This window comes from Oncorhynchus gorbuscha, linkage group LG15 (assembly GCF_021184085.1).
Source record: "Oncorhynchus gorbuscha isolate QuinsamMale2020 ecotype Even-year linkage group LG15, OgorEven_v1.0, whole genome shotgun sequence".
NCBI classification, from domain to species: Eukaryota; Metazoa; Chordata; class Actinopteri; order Salmoniformes; family Salmonidae; genus Oncorhynchus; species Oncorhynchus gorbuscha.
The window spans coordinates 63,603,965-63,630,665 of record NC_060187.1 but is presented as its reverse complement, the minus strand read 5'-3'; the positions used below and the strand labels follow the sequence as shown (position 1 = coordinate 63,630,665).

At 44.0% G+C, this 26,701-nt stretch overlaps 1 protein-coding gene across 1 annotated transcript; it reads right to left on the bottom strand.

The window, feature by feature from the left end:
• Positions 1-2,546: 2,546 nt before the first annotated feature.
• On the bottom strand, positions 2,547-23,923 carry LOC123997712 (nuclear receptor subfamily 2 group F member 5). The gene is made up of 4 exons (XM_046302203.1): positions 22,840-23,923; positions 8,274-8,554; positions 7,630-7,876; positions 2,547-4,646 (listed from the first exon to the last, which is right to left on the bottom strand). The coding sequence occupies exons 1-4, from the start codon at positions 23,204-23,206 to the stop codon at positions 4,330-4,332; spliced, it is 1,212 nt and encodes a 403-aa protein (XP_046158159.1). The 5' UTR covers positions 23,207-23,923; the 3' UTR covers positions 2,547-4,329.
• Positions 23,924-26,701: the final 2,778 nt, after the last annotated feature.

The following is a 26,701-nucleotide window of genomic DNA, read 5'->3' as shown; positions in this document are numbered from 1 at the left end:
GTGTGACTGTTTGAGGTTGTGGACAGGTGTCTTTTATACTGATAACAAATTCAAACAGGTGCCATTAATACAGGTAACGAGTGGAGGACAGAGGAGCCTCTTAAAGAAGAAGTTACAGGTCTGTGAGAGCCAGTAATCTTGCTTGTTTGTAGGTGACCAAATACTTATTTTCCACCATAATTTGCAAATACATTTATTAAAAATCCTACAATATGATTTTCTGGATTTTTTTTTCTTCTCATTTTGTCTGTCATAGCTGAAGTGTACCTATGATGAAAATTACAGGCCTCTCTCATCTTTTTAAGTGGGAGAACTTGCACAATTGGTGGCTGACTAAATACTTTTTTGCCCCACTGTATCTCTGACATGGGTCGCCAATACAGCTGTCCAGCTAAAATCCCCCTCTCTCCATCCCCCTCCCTCCCCCCCCTCCCTTCAACCCATCTAGCTTTTGCGTGCGAGCTAGTAAGTGGGACCTCTTAGGGGACAAAGAGTGACCTCAATTCAATCTGATGTCTCGCCTATCGATCTTTTCCGATGGCGGCCTGAGCTGCCGTATCCCCCGGAGACAGACAGCTTGGCCGTCCTTGTAATGGCTGACGTTCACGTTTAAAAACCTCTGGCCTGTTTATCAAGCACAAGCCCCCATATCCCTCCCCCATCCCCCTCCCCCGAAATATAAATTACACAGGATGAATTGGAATACAAACTCCCCAACCCCCCCAGCCCTGTTTTACAGATTTTCCTCACATGCATTACTCATCTGCGGAACCTTTTGGAAAATGTGAAGTGTTTGTCAATACAGATTGATTGAGGAGTTGTCTGGGGTTAAATGCATGTGACTGGTGCCTGTGTGTGTCATCTCCAGAGGTACCTGTGTGTTTTAGGAGGCGATGGGACCTGGAACAATTACTGTCAGGCTACGAGTGACGTATCGGCAGGGTTATTGTATTTATCATCCCAACCTCTGACTTGAGCCTTGATTGGTGAGGCTTAGATTGCTTAGATGCATGTAGGTATTTTGCAATGCTGTTCCAATATTGGTTTATTCAATGAAATACTTCTATGTTCACACATGGGGAAGTACTATACAACCTCGAATTTGATGTTTGACTCTACCTACTGATTCAAATGTCTATGTAGTCATGTTTTGATGGTATGTGTAGGTGGAAATGTTCTCTGCGAAAAGGCAGGTGTGCAAAACGGAAGGCAAGAGTAATGATTTTCAAGCCATTCAAAGCAGCCATGCCAGGGTTTGATTTACCCTTACCCCCCAGCAGTGTACACACACACACACACACACACACACACACACACACACACACACACACACACACACACACACACACACACACACACACACACACACACACACACACACACACACACACACACACACACACACACACACACACACACACACACACACACACACCTTTGGGCCACATGTGTTTTTTATATTCATACCAAGGGAGGGACAAAAAAGTGTGCTTCCAAAATGGGGGTTGAGGGGTCATGGTGTTTGGCCAGGAGTGACAGCTCTGAAATGAAGGCATAAGTCACTCTCCTACTCACCACACGCACCATTCTGGGATAGTGTGAGAGGGGAGGGGAACAGAACAAGGCTATGAAGGGTAGGGGACTGTGGAGGGAGAAGGCTGTAAGGTAGTTGGTGGGAGGGAGGTGGGGTGTAAAGGGCACAAGGTTACAGTGTGGGGTAGTGGTGTGTGATGGGAGGAGAGGGTGGGGGAGAATGACTGAATATAAAGCATGTCTTTAGGGAGGCAGAGGACCTGTGAGCTCTTCTCTCTTACCTTTATCAAGCTGACACAGAGCTGCCACTCCGAGTGAAGGACCACAGATGTTGTTTACACATACAGTACCCACCCACCAAGCCACACACACACACACACACACACACACACCACCTTGAACTGAAGGGTCAAACACACACATACATCATTAAGTGAGAGGTCAGAGTGTGTGTTTACACTCTATCTCTCACACGAACAGCAGGGGAGTATCAACATTTGGGCTGCACCCTGCCGTGAGAGTTGGGGAGTCCCCCACTTTGCTTCTCACTGATTGGTTAAGACTATTGATTTGTTTCATGCCTCTGTACCCCATCATATCCAAACAACTCGAGATAAACACACTGTCCACACTGAGTGACTACTACTCATGGCCAATGGACTGCACCACATGGAATTACCCATATGACTTGAGCCATCTGTCATAAGCTTGGTCTAAAATGGCCACTTGAATTCATATTGACTTTGTGTATCACCTGATCTTTGGTAAAAAAAAGATCATTTAGTTGTATTATGTTGTAGTCATAATGACAGAATATGCCATGGTGTTTGAAGTGAATATACTTTTGATAGTCTACTTAAACATCTAAAATGTTAGTCATGGTTATGACTGGTTATGACATCTGTAAGTCATGTTTTAACAGCATTTGGGCAATACATTCATAGAGTAGGATGTTAGCTGGTTCGCATAGGTCTTACAAGTGGTTGAGATCATAGCAACACAAGACGGAGAAATAACTGTGAACAACATATGTTTATTTCAATTAATGGATCCATAATTTCCAAACAAAAATAGAGAGAGAAAAAAACATACTCTTATAGAAATAATCTGTGAACTAATTCATCAACAGACAGTCCTGCTCTCCAAGGTCCCAATGGCTTTCAAATCCCAATAATTGTTGCTGATACCACAGTGCCACGTTAAAAAACAGACTGGTCGTCCAACAATCAGTGTTGCCTTACAGCCGTCATCAATTGATGGTAACTCAAACACATAATAATATCTATGCTGCATCACAGTAGATGACCATTGTAGCTTTAATGGAGGTTTGGAGGTTAGTGATACAATGTCCTAGTATGCTGCTTGAATGACGATTTGATTTGAGGTGGTCTCTACCCTACATGACAATGACATGTGGAGGACATATTGCCTGTCATAACAGGTAACTTCAGATTATGGCACAGTCATAAAATAAATGCTCAGTGACAAAATCTTGTTCTAAGGCAAGTACAACTAGAGTTTTCAAATGCGTATTGATCCAGGCTCCATAACAATTTACATTTTTCACAAAAACATCAAATGTGATTGTGACATGAAACTAACTGGCATTAACTGGCATGTGTTATGCATTTCTAAGACAGCATTATGTAGATGTTATGAAGGGATACTTGTATGATATTCCGCTTTGAAACAGTGGCAGAAGTGCACTGACCATTACCAGTTAGTGGCCCTGTAGTTTTGACCTTAAAATGGCAGCTGAGGAAGAATCTACCAGTGCTGTGTTTATGGTGGGAGTAGGTCGAGTGTGGGTTCTGGATAGTTTCACATTGCAAGTGCCTATTTTTTCATTTTTTATTTGCAACTTCCCACACCCTCTGACATCAAATTATAGACAAAACAAAAGGTATTTTTGTCACCACTACCACAAAGACAATCCAAACAATGAATATCCATGTTCCACTTTGATACAGGCTGTTGATAGGTGTTTTGCCCTGGGTGAGGCGTGATTCTCTGTTTCCTAGTGGCATGTCTGTCCTGTCCTGTCTGTCCTGTCTCCCCATCCTGAACCTGAGCTAGTCTCAACATACCCCTTAACGTGGATGTCTATGAGTCAATGACATACATATGGACACAATCATGAATTTCTCTCATTATAAACAGTGCTAATACACACACACACACACACGCACAATAAATGTCTTCTGAAAATTCCAAGGAAATTTGGCATTCATTTTTTAATGGCTTCTGGTTTATTAAAAAATAATTGGTTGATGAAGAACCTTTGGCCTGGCTCTCTCGGTCAAGCAGTTCTATCGGCAAAGGCCTTGCTCTAAATCGCCAGACAGTGGAGATTCTTGGACACGTCTCCTTTAGATGCAAGCACAGTGCCAACAATAGAATGACTGCGTCGCCAGTAGCCGCAACCGCTTCGAGTCCAAGACTGACAAAATTGCCTTTAATGGCGTGAGTCCTACAGAGCTGCAGGAGAACGCCGAAAAAACCCTTCTGCCAGCCGGCCCGTCTAGTGCCACCTCACAAACGTGGCGTTGGCGAAGTAGGAGGGGCCATGGCAGCCACCAAGTCTCTCAATTGGCTGTGGTCCGCTGGAGAAGAGGCGTGTGAATGGCTGGATTGGTGAATGGGGGAGGGGTGTGGTGAGATAGTCAGGTGGTCGGTCTGCTTTTTGCTGGAACGGTGGTGGTCTTCCAGGGGATGGATGGAGGAGATAAACAGAGGGATTGAGGGATGGTCGATGAAGGCTGGATGAAGAGCTGAATACGCAGCAACTCGTCTTCCTCAGGGCCCGTTCTCGTTGTAGTGGAGGGAGATGGGGCGGTCGCGCTGCACGGGCATGTAGGGCCAGTTGTAGCTGGAGCCAGACAGGAGCATGTCGCGCAGCAGCGTCTCGATGGGCGTCTTGCCCACCAGGCGCACGAAGAAGAGTTGCTCGATGACGGGCGAGGAGACGATGCGGAGGGAGGGCAGCCGCAGAAGCAGGCGGCCGAAGCGGTTGGGCTGGCTGGGGTACTGGTTCCTCACATACTCCTCCAGGGCACACTGGGACTTCTCCTGGATGCTCTCCACGTGGGCCACATCCGACAGGCCCATGGCATCTGAGAAGGGGAGGAGAAGATTAGGCGTTGATGAATTTCTGGTTCATTATGGTTTTGATAAGTTGACCTAACACTGAATTGCAATGTGAAATTGTGTCCAGCTACGTACATTAGAGCTGAAATGTCAGTATCCCTATGTAAATATGTCATTCAATGTAGTGGAATACAATTCCATTTTCCTTCAGTTGTGGGTCGAGGTTTTGTCCATGCTCTCACACCTCCCCTAGCACCGGTCCCTGGTGTGAGTCTCACACCTTCCCTAGCAGCGGTCCCTGGTGTGACTCTCACACCTCCCCTAGCAGCGGTCCCTGGTGTGAGTCTCACACCTCCCCTAGCACCGGTCCCTGGTGTGACTCTCACACCTCCCCTAGCAGCGGTCCCTGGTGTGACTCTCACACCTCCCCTAGCAGCGGTCCCTGGTGTGAGTCTCACACCTCCCCTAGCAGCGGTCCCTGGTGTGAGTCTCACACCTCCCCTAGCACCGGTCCCTGGTGTGAGTCTCACACCTCCCCTAGCACCGGTCCCTGGTGTGAGTCTCACACCTCCCCTAGCACCGGTCCCTGGTGTGACTCTCACACCTCCCCTAGCAGCGGTCCCTGGTGTGACTCTCACACCTCCCCTAGCAGCGGTCCCTGGTGTGAGTCTCACACCTCCCCTAGCAGCGGTCCCTGGTGTGAGTCTCACACCTTCCCTAGCACCGGTCCCTGGTGCGAGTCTCACACCTCCCATAGCACCAGTCCCTGTTGTGAGTCTCACACCTCCCCTAGCACCAGTCCCTGGTGTGAGTCTCACACCTCCCCTAGCAGCGGTCCCTGGTGTGACTCTCACACCTTCCCTAACACCGGTCCCTGGTTCGAGTCTCACACCTCCCATAGCACCAGTCCCTGGTGTGAGTCTCACACCTCCCATAGCACCAGTCCCTGGTGCGAGTCTCACACCTCCCCTAGCACCAGTACCTGGTGTGAGTCTCACACCTCCCCTAGCACCAGTCCCTGGTGTGAGTCTCACACCTCCCCTAGCAGCGGTCCCTGGTTCGAGTCTCACACCTCCCCTAGCAGCGGTCCCTGGTGTGACTCTCACACCTTCCCTAACACCGGTCCCTGGTTCGAGTCTCACACCTCCCATAGCACCAGTCCCTGGTGTGAGTCTCACACCTCCCATAGCACCAGTCTCTGGTGTGAGTCTCACATCTCCCCTAGCACCAGTCCCTGGTGCGAGTCTCACACCTCCCATAGCACCAGTCCCTGGTGTGAGTCTCACATCTCCCCTAGCACCAGTCCCTGGTGTGAGTCTCACACCACACAGAGAGTGTGTTGACTGTGTGTGATACTTTTCACATCCTTCGAGCTCAGTGGTTATGGGGTCAGAGGTGGGTGAACTCAAAACAAAGTCCCATTTAGTGTACTGCACGGTGCTGTGCTGTACTGCACGGTACCGTACTGCACATTCAGTACTACTGTGCCCGTGTTTCTGTCCCCAGTATGAACCTTGTTTAAAGGCTGCATCGAACAGTGAGGGTAATTTTCTCCCAAGTGCTTTACTCTAGTGTGCAGCAGAAGCACTGGGACAGGATCTTTTACCCACCACCTAGCACGCTAGTCCCTTTGTCACAGTACCCTTTAATCGGCCCCCTGCGCAATCTTGGTCCTGCTGAGCTTCAGTTCCGCATAACAAAAGATGAATATGCCTCATATTTTTGCCTCATATTTTTGTCACATAGGGCCCCCCCAGGGGGAGTATAACTGCAAATTCTGACACATTTCCCACTTTGAGGGCAGGTGTGTAGTTTTTTTTAGCTATCTGCCATTTTAGGGTCTGTGTGAGGCATCAGTGGCTGAGAAAGCAAGGGCTGTCTGTGTGACTGAACCCTCGCATGCAACTCCGACACCTCCGCAGGCATCCTTTACAGGCACCACTTCCCTTTGTCTGGCTCCCTGAGCACACACAGCCACACTCTGGGGATGAAGATGGTGGCAGTGGTAAGATGGCCGCTCTTTGATTCGGGGTGATGGAACTGGGATATAGGGTGGAATGTCTGTGGGCGGAGGTGAGAAGGGGTATTGAGAGTTTGTCTGTCCTTGTTAGCTCATGCAGGCAGGTCTCAATGGGGGGGCCTGGTCAACGACTGGTCTGTCTATCTCATTGTGTGTACGTGCATGTGTGTTGGCTGGAGTTGTGGGACGGATCACATGGATGCTCAGGGCTACAGGGGTTATGTAGGTCAGGGCCTGGGCTGTGGCGAATCCCTCTTGTCGCTGCAGCCCACCATGAATAATTCAAGCACAGTGGTGGGGGCAGGGGTGAGAGGGCTGGGGTTTGGAGAGGAGGAAAGGGGAGGGGCTGCCTGACTGGTTTCAATAATAGATGGAAGCGTGAAGGAGAGGAGGGTGATGAAATAAATGAGGAGAGCGAAGGGTTTCTTCAGCCATCCAACTGGAAGACTGCGGGCATAGTTATTCTGACAAGCTGTGTGATGGAGACGAGGAAAAGGGCGATCGACAGGAAACAAAAAGCAAGAGCTCAGAGTTGGGTTCTCTCACACTCATACCCCCTGGGTCATAAACAATGAGTCCTAAACACATCTCAATCCCAGATCTGACAGCATTCTGGGTGGCGTAGAATAACCATAACTTTCTACTGTGCCTCATACAGTGGCAAAAATGGTGTATCAAAGCAATAAGCAAACTATTGTTTTTATATTGCTATTTCACCAATATCTACGCATCTTTATCTCATAAGTAGTCTATCCATGATAATATTTGTATGGTATCCATACATTATTGATACATTGTTTACAAAGGCATTGTTAACCACTTGGTTGTTAACCACATGCTGTGTTGCAGACTCTATACGTCTACTTATCTGGAGTGACCACTATTAGCTATATGTGTAGTTCCGCACAAAATACGACACAAACTATCCTACAGATAGACAGAAACAAAGACATATAGAAACAGAAACCACTAAAGTCAACGCCACTCACCGGAAGTGAAGAGCACGATGGATTTGAGGCAGGAGTACTCAGCCGTGTCCACCTGCAGAACCTTCAGTTTCTCCACCTGCTCCTGGAACACCCGGATGTGGTCCATGAACGCCACCACTCGCTCCGCAGACATGGGCGATGCGTGCAGGCCAGCCGCCGCCAGCAGGGGTGCCACGTGCAGTGGCATGGAGCACTGGGCCGCGTTCAGCACAAACAGCTCACTCCATGACATGCGCAGGAGCGCCACCTAGGGCACGGGAGGAATGATGGTAGAATTGGTTAGTTCAGAGTAGACAGAGGGTGGTTCTGGGAAACAGGGATGACAGTGTTTATCTTCCTTATGCAGATGATTGAGTATGGCAAGTGTTAGTGATATGCTCCAACTTAAAGGCTGCTGAACCCACAATTGAACCTTTACATAACCTACCAAATGCAGACAGAACTATTTGTTCAGGGCAATATCTGTGTTGAGCATCTACAGCTCATCCATAAGGGACTACCCAAATAAAGTGACCACACCACATCTCTATAAGCATTCATAATTTCTATTTTCTAGTCAGGCATAACAAAAGATTATAGTCAGGCATAAAAAAATATTTAGTCAGGCATAGTTTCTAGTCAGGAATCAGGGTGGTCCTCCTCACCTGGTCCATGAGCTGAAGGTCAGGGAAGAAGGGGATGTTCTTGGCCCACTCCACAGCGCTGAAGAGCAGCCGTGCGGCCAGCTCGCAGATGTTCTCGATGCCCATCAAATTGTTTCCCTGCATGCACTGGGACCCGTAGCGGGATGTGGGGTAGGGCTCGGCGCGCAACAGCAGAGAGATGAATCCTGATAGGTAGGGCTGCCCATTGTAAGGGTCGCTGCCATTGGTCAGGTACTGACCCGGGCTAGACTGGGAGTTGGACATGCGGCCTCTCTGGACAGCTGAGGGAGAGAAAGAAAAGGTTAAGAGAATAAGGAGATATGGCATTTGAATTTTATGAGCAATTTGCCCTCTTTTGACATTTCATAAGCGAATACACAAGTGCTAGAAGCTAATTGTTTGGCGTGGTGCAGGTACAGTAGGAGCTAACTTGGTTAGACTACTGCACCTTTCGTTCATTCATGTGGCTGCACCCTATGAGATTTTATTTCAATCCAGGCTGGCACAGTTACAGTAACATTTAGGACCTGAAGCTTCTCTGTCATCACGTCGTCATTACTGCATCTAGCACTAACCGGCTTGATTTAGTAGGCTGCAATTACCACCGTGTCATAAAGCACCATCTAGAGGCACTCAGACGAGTCTGCTCTTTCTCAATGGGAATATATAGGGCCAAATCACACTGGGGCTAGCAGCTAAAAGACATGTCATGGCGGGTGCCTGGGGAGAGGAGGAAGGAGGGTGGAGGTTGGAGGTGGGGGGCGCAAAGTGTGGAGAAACGGGGGGTAATTTCTGCGGCTCTAAATGTGTCGGCACTCTGTCTCCTGACCGGCAGACACCGGTGCCGTGCATCAGTGAGTAATGGCAACCAGCAGCCAGTAAAGACACTATGGTTCTTCACACCTCCCCCCCCCCCCCCACTGCCAAATGGCTCAGCCGAAGAGGAAGAGGGCACGCAGAGGCTAAGCACACATCCCCACCCCTGCCGAACTATGATGTGGCGGCTCAAAGCCCATTTGGAAAACACCTGTTCAGTCATCCCCGCTGTCTGACTAATAACTCCATCTACAGTTACAGAATGAGGGAGAGGGAAGGGAAGGGAAGGGAAGGGAAGGGAAGGGAAGGGAAGGGAAGGGAAGGGAAGGGAAGGGAAGGGAAGGGAAGGGAAGGGAAGGGAAGGGAAGGGAAGGGAAGGGAAGGGAAGGGAAGGGAAGGGAAGGGAAGGGAAGGGGAAAGAGAGGTGATGAGGGAAGGCAGATGTAGTGACAGAATGAGTGATAGAAAAGGTTAACAGAGAGAGGAGCAAGAGAAAAGAGTGTAGGAGATAGGGGAGAGAGAGAGAGAGAGAGAGAGAGAGAGAGAGAGAGAGAGAGAGAGAGAGAGAGAGTGAGAGAGAAGGAGGGCTAAGGTTTGGAAAATACTTTGAAACTCAGCATCACCTGTCCTTCGACACAATAGCTGTGAAAATTGAATACACTACAGTGTATCAAAGAGGACAGGTCAAATCATTTAAGAACATAGTAAGTCAATAGATTCGTCCATAGAATTTCAAGACTGTTGACTGATTAGAAAAACGTTTGAGTTTGTGACCAAAACATATGGGTCTCCCTTGAACTTAAGCAACTTCTGTCCCAGGGAAAGAATGTTGTCTCATTTTGCAAACAACAACATATAGCGTACAGAGACAGCATTGAACAATGGGCCATACCATGTCACTCACACAAAAAAAAACTCCTGGTCGTACTCAAACCTGAACTTTTTTCTAGAGCAATGTTGTCCTTCATTAGAGGTTAGTATGTTATAACTATCTGAATTTAAAAAAGATGTATCAATACATCATAATGATTAATGCCATAATCCACCAGACACCAAATCTACCACTTCCACTTGTCTTCTGAAAGGCCTCTTTGAGGAGGTTGTGTGTGAATGCATGAGTCGAAGTGACGCATCAAAAGCATCTCTATGTGAATGAGCAAGGGAAATGAATGAGACAGGGAGAGAAGGGCATAGACAGGGTAAAAGGGAGAGGGAGAAAGACAGTGACTGGCATTGGATGAGAGAGAGAGAGAGAGAGAGAGAGAGAGAGAGAGAGAGAGAGAGAGAGAGAGAGAGAGAGAGAGAGAGAGAGAGAGAGAGAGAGAGAGAAAGAGAGAGAGAGAGGATGTTGGGACAGATTTGAATGCCTGCCATAATCGATTTCTAATTGGTCGGCGGTGGCCTAGTGTGGTTGGAAAGACTGGCAAACAATGGGACCAAACAACTAAAGCCTAAAACCCAAAACAGAAAGACCATGGCAATACATCGAACCTCATGGTACATAAATAAGGCAGAGGGGAGAAAAGGGCACGAAACAAGTATCATGGGCGATTTCAGCTGTGACTTTTAAAAAAACACCACCACAGCGAGTCACAGAGAGTGTGTGGCGGTGGAGTTAAGCACGCCTCATCTTACCACGGCTGTCCTTATTTGGCCTTTAGTCAATGCTAGAAGTACAAAACAGTTGAGCAAACTATTGTGGATAATTGTATTTAAGGACTATCTGCTACTGTAAAAGGTCATAGTCAGGGGCTATGTACTAGAAGCATGACAGATTTGGCACAGCCTCATTGTCAACTGAGATTAGTGGTATAATGGTTTTCATGTAGTCCCTTAAAAGTCTGCTAACAAAAAACACAACATACTGTAACATTCAAAACACAGATACACACAACAATAGTTTTTTTTTGTTTGATTTACAGTAAAGCAGTGTGTATTGTGTAAGCCCGCTCAGAGAGGAGTGTCTGATGAGTGTGTGACATTCATGTGTTATTCCTGTGCTTCTCACAGATTCCTTTAGTTTGGGTTAAACTCTGAACTCTGGGTTCACTGCTCTCACTCTGCACGCAAGGGTAACAGTGAAGAACCAACCCCCGGGCAAAACGTCAAACCATTTACCCGTAGTCAAGTACAAATACACAGAGGAAAGTGGGGCAAGGCTGTGAGAAAGATGTGGAGAGAAAGAGAGGAAGAAAGGGTGAGAATAAAGGAGAGAAAAAAAGGAGGTTGAGAAAGAAGATGAAGGTGAGTGTAAGAGGAGAGAATTGAGGAAATGGTTCCCAAACTGTGGGGCGCACCCCCGAGGGATCGGAAAGGTAGGACGTGGGGTCCCCCCCACAAAAATAAATTAATTAAGGAACTCAGTCCGGCTTTAAACATACTCTTGAAAGTTGTAATAGTAGAATGCACAAGGTGCAATTTGGAAATTGGGTAGTGCATCATCAGTTCCTCTTGACATGTTAGTCATTGCAGACCTTAGAGACCTATAAATATCACATGAATACACATTAGACATGACAAAATGTGTAGAATTGCAGAATTTTTTTATTTTACCTTTAACTAGGCAAGTCAGTTAAGAACAAATTCTTATTTTCAATGACAGCCTAGGAACAGTGGGTTAACTTCCTGTTCAGGGGCAGAACAACAGATTTGTACCATGTCAGCTCAGGGGTATGAACTTGCAAACTCCCGGTTACTAGTCCAACGCTCTAACCACTAGGCTACCCTGCCGCCCCCAAATCAGTTTGTGTCATGAACAGTGCTTGTGCCCATAGAAATAGACGTGGCGTGTGCGCGTGGGGGGGGGCACGGGATATTCCTCAATGCTGGAAAGCGGGGCCATAGTAAAAAAGCTTGGGAACCCTTGAAAGAGACATTGGGATCGAGGAAGAGGGAGGGAAACAGAGTGAAGTATGACATTGTATGGAAAGGGAGAGGCAACGGGTAAAGAGACAGGGAAAAAGAGAGACACAGACAGACGGAGATGGAGAGAGCTCCCGGTGAGGATGCTCAAAAGCGTTAGCTGCAAACGTAGCCCCTTTAATATCCACCCAGTCACGTTGGCGTTGCTTTGATGAAGCAGATGTGAATTCATAACAGAAATGCACCCTGCACGAAGGAGTGCTCTGGTTTTCTATCTGTTCGATCACACAAAAAAGCTCTGCTATACAAGCGACTCAATCATTTTCATTACGTCGAGTTAAAACTCAATGGCTGTTTATCAAGGAAATTGGTGTAAAGTCACCTGGACTCAGAAACAATACTTCAAAATGTAACAATGGACATGGATAATGCTAGACAATGTAAAAGCTAGCCTTTCGTATCGTAACAATAGGCTAACCTGGCTATTGTACAGACAAGAGAGAAAATTAGAGACTCAACAAAGAAATATAACAATATGACAAGCAATGCATTGTGAACTGGAGTCTATTCACCTTGAGGTGTCAAAGGAAGCCCATCTCTGCAGAGTGAGCTCTTTTCCTCCACTCACATCCCCCCTCCTCTAAAATATTTAATGCTAGCCGTGGGGATATCAGAATGGGAAACGACTAGTGCCTCAGCTCAATGGTCTCTTCGTGGCCTATCACTTCAATGGAGGCTGCTTTCTGGCAATGAATAATGGCAAGGCCTCTGTCAATATGGAAGCCATGGTGCTGGAACCTCACAGCCAGCTTGGACTGGGGGGAGTGAATTAGCCTATTAGCTTTACGTAAAGAGACCTATTCTAACATGTCAACAAACTATGACAGTATTGTAATAGGGGAATGTTTTGGCGGGCCAGAGTTTAGGGGGCAAACTAGTTTCGTTTTTTGATTGCCTGCTCATACAAACTGGACAATGTGTATGGGTTAGTCAATAAAGGCAGTCAGTTAGCGAGCCGTGTTACTTACTCAATAGAGTCAACCTCACATTTGAACCTTGAACATGTCCATTATTAATGTTTAGTTTCTGGTTCCCGTTGACCTACAGTATATCTGTCTCTGTGTTTGGTTGGTGTGAACCAAGGTTCACCAACTGTAGCAATCCTATGTATGAGTAACTGAATATCAATATACAGGACCTTCTCTGTGTTATTTACCATTGTGGGACACACACTAGGAGTCACAATTGAGATAATCTGTCTTTGAATGTTCTGTCTATGAACAGTCATAACTATGTACTTACTATGAACAATCTAAAGCACAAGTAGCTCGCGCCCACCTTTGAGTAAATCGGCAAACAATTCTGAAAGTACATGCAATTTTCACGTGTTCCACGGCAAACTGTCATAAACAAATCTCAGAAGTATCAGACACCACAAGCTCCCAGCTACTATTTATTGACATTATCACACCCCTAGTTAGTCACTATTGACTTAAAAAGCCAAACCTAACACTATCTGCCAGTTAATGTCCAGCAATATTGCTCCTGTCTGTCTGTGTAGTGCGTGCGTTTGTCGTGTAGCCAGCTGATGTGATAACCGTCTTGTGGGTTGACAGAAATACTTTCCCCCAATCAAATCAAATCAAACGTTATTTGCCACATGTGCAAGAATACAACGAGTGTCGACTTTACTGTGAAATGCTTACTTACAAGCCCTTAACCAACAGTGTAGACTTTACTGTGAAATGCTTACTTACAAGCCCTTAACCAACAGTGTAGACTTTACTGTGAAATGCTGACTTACAAGCCCTTAACCAACAGTGTAGACTTTACTGTGAAATGCTTACTTACAAGCCCTTAACCAACAGTGTAGACTTTACTGTGAAATGCTTACTTACAAGCCCTTAACCAACAGTGTAGACTTTACTGTGAAATGTTTACTTACAAGCCCTTAACCAACAGTGTAGACTTTACTGTGAAATGTTACTTACAAGCCCTTAACCAACAGTGTAGACTTTACTGTGAAATGCTTACTTACATGCCCTTAACCAACAGTGTAGACTTTACTGTGAAATGCTGACTTACAAGCCCTTAACCAACAGTGTAGACTTTACTGTGAAATGTTTACTTACAAGCCCTTAACCAACAGTGTAGACTTTACTGTGAAATGCTGACTTACAAGCCCTTAACCAACAGTGTAGACTTTACTGTGAAATGCTTACTTACAAGCCCTTAACCAACAGTGTAGACTTTACTGTGAAATGCTGACTTACAAGCCCTTAACCAACAGTGTCGACTTTACTATGAAATGCTGACTTACAAGCCCTTAACCAACAGTGTAGACTTTACTGTGAAATGCTTACTTACAAGCCCTTAACCAACAGTGCAATTCAAGAAGAAGTATATATTTACCAAGAAGGCTAAAATAAAAAGTAATAATAAAAAGTAACACAATAAAAGTAACAATAACGAGGCTATATACAGGGGCAACGGTACCGAGTCAGTGTGCGGGGGTACAAGCTAGTTGAGGTAATCTGTACATGTAGGTGGGGGTCGAAGTGACTATGCATAGGTAACAGACAAACAGCGAGGAGCAGCAGTGTACAAGTGGGAGGGAGATGTCAATGTAAATTGTCCGGTGGAGATTTTAATGACTTGTTCAGCAGTCTAATGGCTCGGAGGTAGAAGCTGTTAAGGAGCCTTTTGGTCCTAGACTTGGCGCTCCGGTATCACTTGCCGTGCGGTATGAGAGAAAACAGTCTATAACTTGGGTGACTGGAGTCTCTGACAATTTTATGGGCTTTTCTCTGACACCGCCTATTATATAAGTCCTGGATGGCAGGAAGCTTGGCCCGACTGACGTACTGGGCTGTTCGCACTACCCTCTGTAGTGCCATACGGTCAGATGCCGAGCCGTTGCCATAACAGGAGGTGATGCAACTGGTCAGGATGCTCTCGATGGTGCAGCTGTAGAACCTTTTGAGGATCTGGGGGCCCATGCCAAATCTTTTCAGTCTCCTGAGGGGGAAAAAGGTTTTGTCGTGCCCTCTTCACGACTGTCTTCTTATGTTTGGACCATGATAGTTCGTTGGTGATGTGGACACCAAGGAACTTGAACCTCTCGACCCACTCCACTACAGCCCCGTCAGAGTTAATGGGGGCCTGTTCGTCCCGCTTTTCCTGTAGTCCAAAATCAGCTACTTTGTCTTGCTCACATTGAGGGAGAGGTTGTTGTCCTGGCACCACACTGCCAGTTCTCTGACCCTCCTCCCTATAGGCCGTCTCATCATTGTCTGTGATCAGGCTTACCACTGTTGTGTAGTCAGCAAATGTAATGATAGTGTTGGAGTTGTGTTTGGCCATGCAGTCGTGGGTGAAAAGGGAATATAGGAGGGGACTAAGTACACACCCCTAAGGGGCCATAGTGTTAAGGATCAGTGTGCCAGACGTGTTGTTAACTACTCTTACCACCTGGGGAAGCCCGTCAGGAAGTCCAGGATCCAGTTGCCGAGGGAGGTGTTTAGTCCCAGAGTCCTTAGCTTAGTGATGAGCTTCGTGGGCACTATGGTGTTGAATGCTGAGCTGTAGTTGATGAACAGCATTCTCACACAGGTGTTCCTTTTGTCCAGGTGGGAAAGGGCGGTGTGGAGTGCGATTGAGATTGCGTCATCTGTGGATCTGTTGGGGTGGTATGCGAATTGGAGTGGGTCTACGGTGTCCGGGAGGATGCTGTTGATGTGAGCCATGACCAGCCTTTCAAAGCACTTCATGGCAACCAACGTGAGTGCCTCGGGGCGGTAATCATTTTGGCAGGTTATCTTCGCTTCCTTGGGCACAGGGACTATGGTGGTCTGCTTGAAACATGTAGGTATTACAGACTTGTTCAGGGAGAGGTTGAAAATGTCATTGAAGACACTTGTTAGTTAGTCAGCGCATGCTTTGAGTACAGGTCCTGGTAATCCGTCTGGCCCAGTGGCTTTGTGAATATTGACCTGTTTAAAGGTATTGTTCACATTGGCTACCGGCAGAGTTATTCACATTCATCCAGAACAGCTGGTGCTCTTGTGCATGCTTCATTGTTGCTTGCCTCGAAGCGAGCATAAAAAAGCATTTAGCTCATCTGGTAGGCTCGCGTCACTGGACAACTTGCGTCTGAGTTTCCCTTTGTAGTCCGTAATAGTTTTCCAGCCCTGCCACATCCGACAAGCATCAGAGCCGGTGTAGTAGGATTCAATCTTAATCCTGTGTTGACGCTTTGCTTGTTTGATGGTTCGTCTAAGGGCATAGTGGGATCTCTTATAAGCGTCCGGATTAGTCTCCCACTCCATGAAAGCGTCATCTCTAGCATTTAGCACGATGCAGATGTTGCTTGTAATACATGGCTTCTGGTTGGGCAACAGTTGAAGTCGGAAGTTTACATACACTTAGGTTGGAGTCATTAAAACTCCATTAAAACTTTTTCAACCACTCCACACATTTCTTGTTAACAAACTATAGTTTAGGAAAGTCGGTTAGGACATCTACTTTGTGTCCCAGCAATTGTTTACAGACAGATTAATTCACTTACAATTCACAGTATCACAATTCTATTGGGTCAGAAGTTTACATACACTAAGTTGACTGTGCCTTTAAACAGCTTGGAAGATTCAAGAAGATGATGTCATGGCTTTAGAAGCTTCTGATAGGCTAATTGACATCATTTGAGTAAATTGGAAGTGTACCTGTGGATGTATTTCAAGGCCTACCTTCAAAGTGCCTCTTTGCTTGACATCATGGGAAAATCAAAAGAAATCAGCCAAAACCTCAATTTCTAAACGCTTGAAGGTATCACGTTCATCTGTACAAACAGTAGTACGCAAGTATAAACACCATGGGACTATGCAGCCGTCATTCCACTCAGGAAGGAGACACATTCTGTCTCCTAGAGATGAACATACTTTGGTGAGAAAAGTGCAAATCAATCCCAGAACAACAGCAAAGGACCTTGTAAAGATGCTGGAGGAAACTGGTATAAAAGTATCTATATCCACAGTAAAAACGAGTCCTATATCGACATAACCTGAAAGGCCACTCAGCTAGAAAGAAGCCACTGCTCCCAAACCGCCATAAAAAAAGCCAGACTAAGTTTTACAACTGCACATGGGGACAAAGATGGTACATTTTGGAGAAATGTCTTCTGTTCTGATGAAACAATAATAGACCTGTTTGGCCATAATGACCATCGTTATTTTTTGGGGAAAAACGGGTGGTCTAGGATTTTTTCCCCCACTGGTTGCACGTGACATGCTGGTAAAAATTTGGTTTAAATTATTTAAGTTTGCCCGCATTAAAGTCCACGGCCACTAGGATCGCCGCTTCTGGGTGAGTATTTTCTTATGGCCTTATAGAGTTGGTTGAGAGCGGTCTTTGTGCCAGCTTCGCTTTGAGGTGGTAAATAGATGGCTACAAAAAAATACAGATGAGAACTTTCTTGGTAGATAGATTGGTCAACAGCTTATCGTAAGGTACTTTACCTCAGGCGAGCAATTCCTCTGGACTTTTTTAATATTAGACATCGCACACCAGCTGTTATTGACAAAAAGACACACACCCCCACCCCTCGTCTTACCAGAGGTAGCGTCTCTGTTGTGCCGGTGCATGGAAAATCCTGCCAGCTCTATATTGTCCGTTTTACTTCGCTCAGCCTGCGTCCCCTTTTCCGGCGTCTTTTCTTCACGCAAAAGGCGCGGGTCTGGGCCTATTCCAGTGAAATCAGGATATCCTTCTTGTCGGACTCGTTAAAGTCAAATGTTTCTTTCAGTCCGCAGTGTGTAATCGCTTTTCTGATGTCCAGAAGATATTTTCTGTCATAAGAGACAGTAGCAGCAACATTATGTTCACAATAAGTAAAAACATAAGTTACATAAAACGCCCAAAAATTACAAAATTGCACAATTGGTTTTGAGAATGTAAAACGTCAGCCATGTTCTTCGGCGCCACCTTCAGACAATCCTTCTCAATTAAATGTTAACTGCAAAGTAGGCATACCTGGCAGAAGTATATCATGAGTAAGTATATCATTTGTATCTATTATTTGAAAACTTTGCCAATAAATGAGCATTTGCAGTACAGAACCATCACTGGACCAGCACATTCGACGGCACAATCCTCACTTGTTAGATGTGCAATTAAAGCGACAGATGCACAACTAAAGGGGAATTACACAAAAAAAGGAATTAGTTAGTTTTATTCCAAACTTTAAAAAAATGGTATTCTGATTTGATTTAAGCTTTCACATGGAATCAGAACATCCAATTTTGTTGTTTCTCTATGAATAATTGCAATTTTGAGAGTGAAAAAAAACTGAAAATATAAAATCAGTCAGGAAAATATAAAATAGAATTTGGAAGAAAAATTCTATAGGACCCCCTCTTGTTTATTAACCATTATTTTACCAGGTATATTGACAGAAAACATAGCTAGAAAAAAATAGTAGCTCACGACACGTTTCATTTTTTAAAAGTAGCTCCCGTGCTAGAAAAGGTTGGAGACTTCTGATCTAGAGTGTGTACTCTAATGGATAGTGTGCCTGCCCATGCCAATATCTGGGTGCATGTCACCATGTGAATTCGTATCTGTGACCATGTCACTATGTGTGGTAGCTGGTAGGGAATGTATTGTATGCATGAGAAGGCTGTTAGTTGTGAATGTAAAATTGCCTATGTGTCAAGTATACAGTGTGTTCTTCGAACGTGTGAATTTGACAAACATCACAGTCTATATTGGTCTTTTTTGGTCTCACTAAGGTCAGAGGAGCACATACGGAACATTCCGACAGCAGAACATGATATGCACTTCACTCCCAACTAGCCCAAGGAAATGTCAGCCAGATGCACAGGTTCACTGTATCTCTCTTCCTCACTCCCTCCTCATCCCTTAAACCAGTGTTCTACTCTAAGCAGGAATGTCATTGAGAAACATGTAGAGTAGAGATGCCAGAGGTGCCAAACAGGTAGAGCAGCAAAGAGGTAAATATGACCTTTTACATGACTATTTAGTATAAATCAACCTTTAACACAAGATATTAGATATGTATGTGGGCTGAAATAGAGTGACCTGTCAGTCAAGTTGCATACTAAGTGTCACCCTAAAGATCAGCTGGATTGTCCAAATAACGCTCCAGATTTAGCCACGTACAACACCAGCGAATGTGAAACTTGTCTTAAATAATGCAGATGTGTGTGTGGTATATTTTGGAGCCAGTCACTGCATGGATTGGATCAATTACTCACTCACTTTTTGTACCTTACTAAAAAGTTGCCATGTTTAACAGAATTTCGCCACTAGGGAGTGGTGCATTTTTGGAGAGGGAGGGGGAGATGTGGGGCACCGACTTGGTCAACAAGAAAGGCCCACGTAACCACAAACATAACCTGTCAGGTTTGTTTTTATATGCTTTGTTGCTAATATTCTGCTCTATTTGTTTATTTTCACTGGTAGAGGCCTCCTACACCATCAATACATTACTTTTAACAATGTTACCAACAGTAGAAGGGCGTGGGTAAAATCACTGGGGAAGCCAGACAAAAAGCCATATTACATGTGTTGTGATAATTGCGTTGTTTGCTCTATAACCTAGAATCTGTCCAGTGAAGTCCCCATTCATTTTGGGTCCTTCTGTAGCTCAGTTGGTAGAGCATGGCGCTTGTATCGCCAGGGTAGTGGGTTCGATCCCCGGGACCACCCATACGTAGAATGTATGCACACATGACTGTAAGTCGCTTTGGATAAAAGCGTCTGCTAAATGGCATATATTATTATATATATTATTATATTATTTTGCATGTAACAAACAGTTACATGACCTACAGCATGGTCAAGCTAGTTAATGTTTCTGACATTCTTGGACTACTAAACAACTATTGATTTAGAACCCCAGAGAGTTATCGCAAGTCGCAAAGAAAACAGCAGCTACTTCCACTATTCCAGCACCATTTCAACTTCAACATTTCTACATCATCAATCACCTATGCTTAGTCTAATACAGTGACAACTAAAAGATACAAAAAGCAATTCAGTCCAATCATCATGAGCTAAATATGATGTGGCTGTCCATGGTTCCAATTCTGTGTGTGTGTGTGCACATGTGTGCAAGTAGAAAAAAACATGTTGATTCAGCCTACTTGTAGAGAAAGGCCAATGCCATCCTCCTCTCTTTCAAGTTGACAAAACAGTCTATCACTCTGTCATACAGTACATGCTTTTTTGTATTGTTGTCCTGGGCTACCTGGCTAAAATGTTTGTGTGACAAAACTGCACATTTTAGAGTGGCCTGTTATTGTCCCCTACACAAGGTGCACCTGTGTCATGCTGTTTAATCAGCTTCTTGATATGTCAAACCTGTCAGGTGGATGGATTATCTTGGCAAAGGAGGATTTGCTCATTAACAGGGATGTAAACAAATTTGTGCCATTTTGTTTGAGAAATAAGCTTTTTGTGCGTGTGGAAAATTTCTGGGATCTTTTATTTCAGCTCATGAAACATGGGACCAAAACTTTATATTTTTGTTCAGTATATCTTTTTTCTTGGTCAATTTTTTGGGGACGTCTGCCTTCCCACTGGTTACCGAGAATAGTGTTGAGAATAGCGTGATATTTAGATGATTCTTTTGTGCATGGCTTGCATAACACAAGTAGGCAATAACTTGTAGCGCTTTCTTTATATTTGGGAAAATGAAAGAAGATATTTCTGATGACTTTTAAAGACGTGACAGTCCTCTGCTTTAACCCAAGAGCAAACACTAATTTTTGAATAACTATTACAAAGTTAATTATTGATAGTTTCAACAATCAATTTGAGATTATTTCAAATCCATATTTTGGGCAGGAATATACATTTGTGTATTTCCAAAATGCACAGGTATTATAACTCAGAAAGCCCAATAGCCTTCTCTCATCAGCCGACCCAGGTGCATTATGTAGAAGAAACATGACTTATGTATGACCTCTGAGGAAGGCGAAAAGAAGCTTTGGGGGTGTAGTCTTACTGCTTTCTCGCTGCTAGCAGTAAGTTTTTTATGTGATTGCAATGCTGAATTTAAACGTGTGCAATTGGTGCTTCTAGTATTAATTTCCGCACCATTAGTCTACCTCTGAACATTTCAGGGCAAATGGTTAGCAGGACATTATCTTAGGCCCTATTGCCGAGTTAGAAACATATATGTAGACTATTTCACACCAAATAATGCCTCTAATATTTTGGTTATTATAATCTGACTAAAAAGTTCATTTGTTTTTCTTTTGGTGTTTGAAAATTATTGGTAGGTCTAAAGAAAACAATTAAATATGTTGTATTTACTACCTGACACAGATTGCCGTTTCAAAGCATTGTTAACACTTGGTTGTAGTACAACACAAGTCTGCCTAACATAACAAGGCCTGCATTCACCACGTCGTCGTCTTCAATTTAAAATCAACACTTTTAATATTTTAAAGAAGTGCACTATTTTAAAATTGTCCTCAAATGCACTGACACTTACGAAGACACGTCTCTAGGCCTATAATTCACGATGGGGATGAGTCTGTTTTGCTTGTGATTGACCAATTTAATCAACACTTGAAATCATTTAGATTTTTTTAAAATCGTGTTTATGCTGAATAATAATCTAGACCATAAAATAGTAACATAGAAAAACAGTAGTTAATATATAATGTAGCCAAATAGGGGTCTGATAACATATTGAGTGTGTTTATGTAGATGAAAGGTCAACAGACTGCGGTGCGTCAGGATACTTCCTCGGGTTCATTCAATAAGAAAGGGCCATGGCCGACAATTTACCCTGCAGTGCTTTACATGAACTATGTACAGCGTACACACTAGCACACTAACGAGATCCATTGGAGGATCATTTTAGGCGATGGAACGGGTATTTCCACCTGAAATGCATTGTATAGTTCATTATGACAGAGGCTACTGTATTCAAGACCTCGTTTGTAATAGGCCTGCCTGCTAGATACACTCACACACTGGAAGTTAAACACAGCGTGCTTCATGCACAGAGCGCGCGTCTTCTGTTGACTACAGTTTGTGTCACTATTTGCACTGTTTATGGTCACATCACAGGAACCTTTTGGAGTGTCCACAACAGCTTGCGTGGCCATGTTTATCAATAATTGTAGTTTATAATTTTCGATAAAATCTATTCCAATAAGCTAACATGGTTGACTCCAGAGTAGGCTACACTGCACAGCGATGCATGTATTTATGTTTATAGAAATGTATTGCTGGTGGATAACGCATAAAACACAGAGTACAACGACGTCCAGCATGGAGACACGCATGTGCAAAGCTTTTGTGAGGATTTCGAGTGTCTGGTTCACGTGTTATAATTTACACAGCTCGTCTGATTGAACGTGACGCAGCAAGGTCCTAGCTGACTGATTAAAAGTAAAACGCAGTGCTTTGCGAACACGTCGCCACTGTTCATCTTTCGCACTAATTGACAAGTTCTTAAACATGCACAATACAATACATGTAGCGGGCCCTCTTGTAAACGAATACGGTGTCGGGGAGCAAACACCAGAATTAATGGGGAGACAAAGGGAGCCCTTTTCCGAGGGGAGAAAAATAATTGCATACCATGGATTGAATAGGAGATATAAGTGTAGACGATCTGAAACAACAAGCATTGCGTTACAGCAGCCTTTTAGGAGAACTATGACTGATAGAAGCAGGACATATATAAGACACGGATATCTATCGTTAAAGCGCTAATGTTATATGGTTTCAACTTTACGCACCGACATTCGTGACACCAAACGTCCGCCAAAACCAATTTGAACATTTTATTAGTTTACATTACATTTAAATAAAGGCTACAGTCTTCAACGAATCTAAAATCCTGTCTTACCTTCTCTTCTCATGCCGACTTTGAGGCACTTCTTCAATCGGCAGTACTGGCACTGGTTCCGATGATGTTGGTCGATGGGACAGTCGCGGTTCCCCCGGCATGTGTAACTGAGGTTCCGTCGCACCGAACGCTTGAAGAAGCTTTTACAGCCCTCGCAGGTGAATTGGCCGTAATGCTTGCCACTGGACTTATCCCCGCACACCATGCAGTCCACGTTGGGGATCTTGTCCCCGGAAAGTGCATCGTTCCCCGGGGTGGAACCAGAGGGGGTTCCCGGTGTCCCGCCAGGCTCCTGACTGCAAATCTGTAGCTGGGACCCGGGATCCGCCGAAATGTTCTCTTGCCACTGGTTTACTACCATTGCCATGCTATCCTAAAACACTTTGGTTAAACTACAGATACAAGTCCAACTCCGTAGCGCGGGGAGGAGATAAGAATCCGTTCTGACGTCTTGGGAAAACAAGGCAGGGCGAAAAGGCGCTTCCCACTTCCTCCAAAAAAAGTATTTAATATATTCTCAAATAGATGTTCTTAATTCGTTAATCAAATGTCCCTGTCGTAAACGTATCGTCTGTAAACTTCTATCAAAGTTTACGAAGACAGCACGGTATCAACATGACTATTTCCTAAGAATGGAGCCTACTGCCAGTGTTCTCTCGGGAGAAATCCATAAACACGCTCTCTCAAAAACTTCGTGTTTTTGAAAAGTCGACCAACAGCATGTACAGAATGGAGAAGTGGTCGTTAAAGTGTCATGTTCATGAATATCGACTGCCTCGAATCTTATTCTGCTTAAGAATCGAACTGAACTAAATCAACATCTTCTCTCAATCACAAAAGAACAATACTGACCATAGTTCTACGCAATTATGTGATCGAAGTTGTCTTGTGAACTCATACGGACGTGCAATACCAAAAGAAAAGTTGCTTTCGTTCCCCTAATGTTGTGCGCCACGATGAGGACTGAATAGAAATGACGACCAACCATGGATGGAGTGCTCTGTGGTAGATGCAGTATATTTACAAGCAGATATCTTTGCCAATCATGTACTTCACCCGTCGGCAGCCTGTCCCATCTCTGAGAATCATAGTTAGAATTTGGTGAAAGTGACACTAGACAGACGTGCTTGTAGCCCCCCACCACCACCACCACCACCATATAAGGCCAAAACTACCATATAAGGCATGACCCCTCCTCTCGTTGAGAACGGTTTTACGCATGAACGGGCAGATTCAATTGGCAAGAGGCGAATAAAGAAGTAAGGCACTCTCCAATTGGGCAGCCGCGAATTAGCTATACAGTATGTTCTGGTTGATAGAGTGGCTGTGTTATTCCTGTATAGCAGAGTGTAGCTGTATACACAAATCAATGTAGACATAGATCCTTTTTATATTTTTTTTATATAATAACACAAAACTGTTAGGCTTCACTCAAAGGGAAAAATTTATTTATCAAAGTAATAGGCTTATGTCAAATACGTCCCCAAACATCAGTCTTTATAAACTTTTCCACTCCACTTTAGCTTTTATTTTCATTGTTTATTTGATGTCTATTGAACTCAATCATCCCCACCTTAATTTACTTTTCTAAAAATGTTTGAATTACTTTTATATCCTACTGATAACGCAATGCACTCTTTCTGAATGTTTGATGTTACGCCCACGTTCTGAATGCTATACAGTTTTCACAGTAAGATTATCGATTGTGCCAAACCAAGGTGACAAACCTCTCACCAAGAGACACATATGGAGTGTTCATTTTGTCAGTTTGTTGTGCAGTCAAACATGCCATCTGGATATCAATGCACAAAAGGCCATAGCAGTAATGAACGATGGCTACAGTGTTTATCTCTAATGGGGTTTTCAAGTTGAAAACAGTAGGGACCTAATTATTTTTCCAGACAGGTCCTGATCTGTCATAGTAATAAGACCATTGTAGATGACAGCAGCAGAATCCCATGTGAAGACTAAAAGTAAACTCAACCAAAATAGTACATGTTTTCAACCCTTCACTCTGCGGAATTTGATAACCTAGGCCCGGGCCTCGGGATATTAGTAGTAGTATATGTAACAGCCATTTGTTAGTGACTTGAACATAGTCAATATCGAAGTTAAGCTATATGCCTAACTCAAATACAAATTCATATTTTCTAACTCCGGTCTGAAATGTCAGAAGTTGATAACAGCATTTAAGCCTAACAACTTTGACAACATCAACAATGTATGTTTTATCGCAAGAGATCTGTGAGTAGATTCTTCCCCCAGACGTGTCAAAGCATGCAGAGGGAAAGACTCCCTACATGTCCCCAACCGGTGTGCGCCAAAAGTTAACTTTCATAAGGTCAATCAATTGTGGCAAATGGGAATGCCATTAACCCGGTATAACTATTCTGACGTGAACTCATTTAACCTGTGCCATTTAGAAAGCATATTCTATTTAGCGTTCATACTGTTTGGACAGTTGTACCAGAACAGACCGACGAACAGCGTGTGTCGTGAAGGCTTGGCGCGTTCAGAAATGTAACGCTCCACACATTTTGCTTTTATGATTTTTACTTTTTCAATAATGAGGATAACTCATCTTTAAAATATCTTAATTACAATGTCATTAGCCAACCTATTGCCGGGGCAGGTTGGTTTGAAAACCATGCGTAAAACCAAATATTCAGTAGGCCTAAAATATAAACGGAATACAGACTGGGTTATTCACAGTCAGAGAAATAAGCTGTGCGAACGGAAAAACTTTATTAACGTTGAAGTGATTTCCCCAAAGGAAAAAAAGCGCGAAGAGGACGGGACCCCACTTAGCTTTTAGCCAGGTTGAGTGCAGTGCTTCAAGTGCCCCGGGCGAAAAAGTTGGCCTCGCGCTCGGCATAATTGTTGTCACATGTAACCTTACCTGTCTTCCAATTAGCCCCTTGACTCGCTATTAGAGCATTTCACTGGCTATAGGCCAGTCACCAAGGGCAACTTTTGGTTTGGGGGCCTAATAATTAGGGTGTAATTCTATACATTGAAGGCCTATGAGGAAGGCTGGAGGAGTTATCAAGTAAATGTAATTGAGCAAAGCAACATTTAATGATGTTCAACCAAAATTGTTATTTATAAAGATAATGCATATTATATTCTTCAACACAAGTAGATGGACCATTACTAGTTGTATATTATGTTTTCATTGACTTAAGTGAACTGTTGAAATTTGGAACTAGTGAAATTGGATCAGTTACCATGGCAGATTAATTAGAAGGCATGAAAACATCCATGAAATTCTAATTGTATTTATTTGTCACATGGTTCGTATACAATAGGTGTATAGTAACAGTGAAATGCTTACTTGTGAGTCCATTTCTATAAATGCAGAGTTAAAGAAAAAGATATCAAAGAAATACTGACAGGAGGAAAAAATTGCACAGTAAATAACGAATACCAATGAGTAAAAATGACATGGCTATATACAATGAGTACCAGTACCGAGTTGATGTGTAGTGGTACGAGGTAATTGAGGTAACTATGGACATATAGGCAGGGATAAAGTGACTAGGCAACAGGATATATAATAGACAGTAGCAGCAGCTTAAGTAGTGAGTGTGAAAGTGAATAGGCTGTGTGTGTGGGTGTATGTAGTGTGCATGTATGTGTGTGTGTTGGTGTGTCAGCGTAAGTATGTGTGAGTGTGTGGGTAGAGTCAAGTGGGTGTGCATAGCCAGTTCAAGAGAGTCATTGCAAAAAGGGTCAATGCAGGTAAAGATGTGCCACCTATAAAGAGACCTGATTTTATGGACCTTGATAATGACTTATTAAGATGACAATAACATTTTGGATAGTATTTCTAAACATAAATTAGGGTTATATTTGTAGTTAT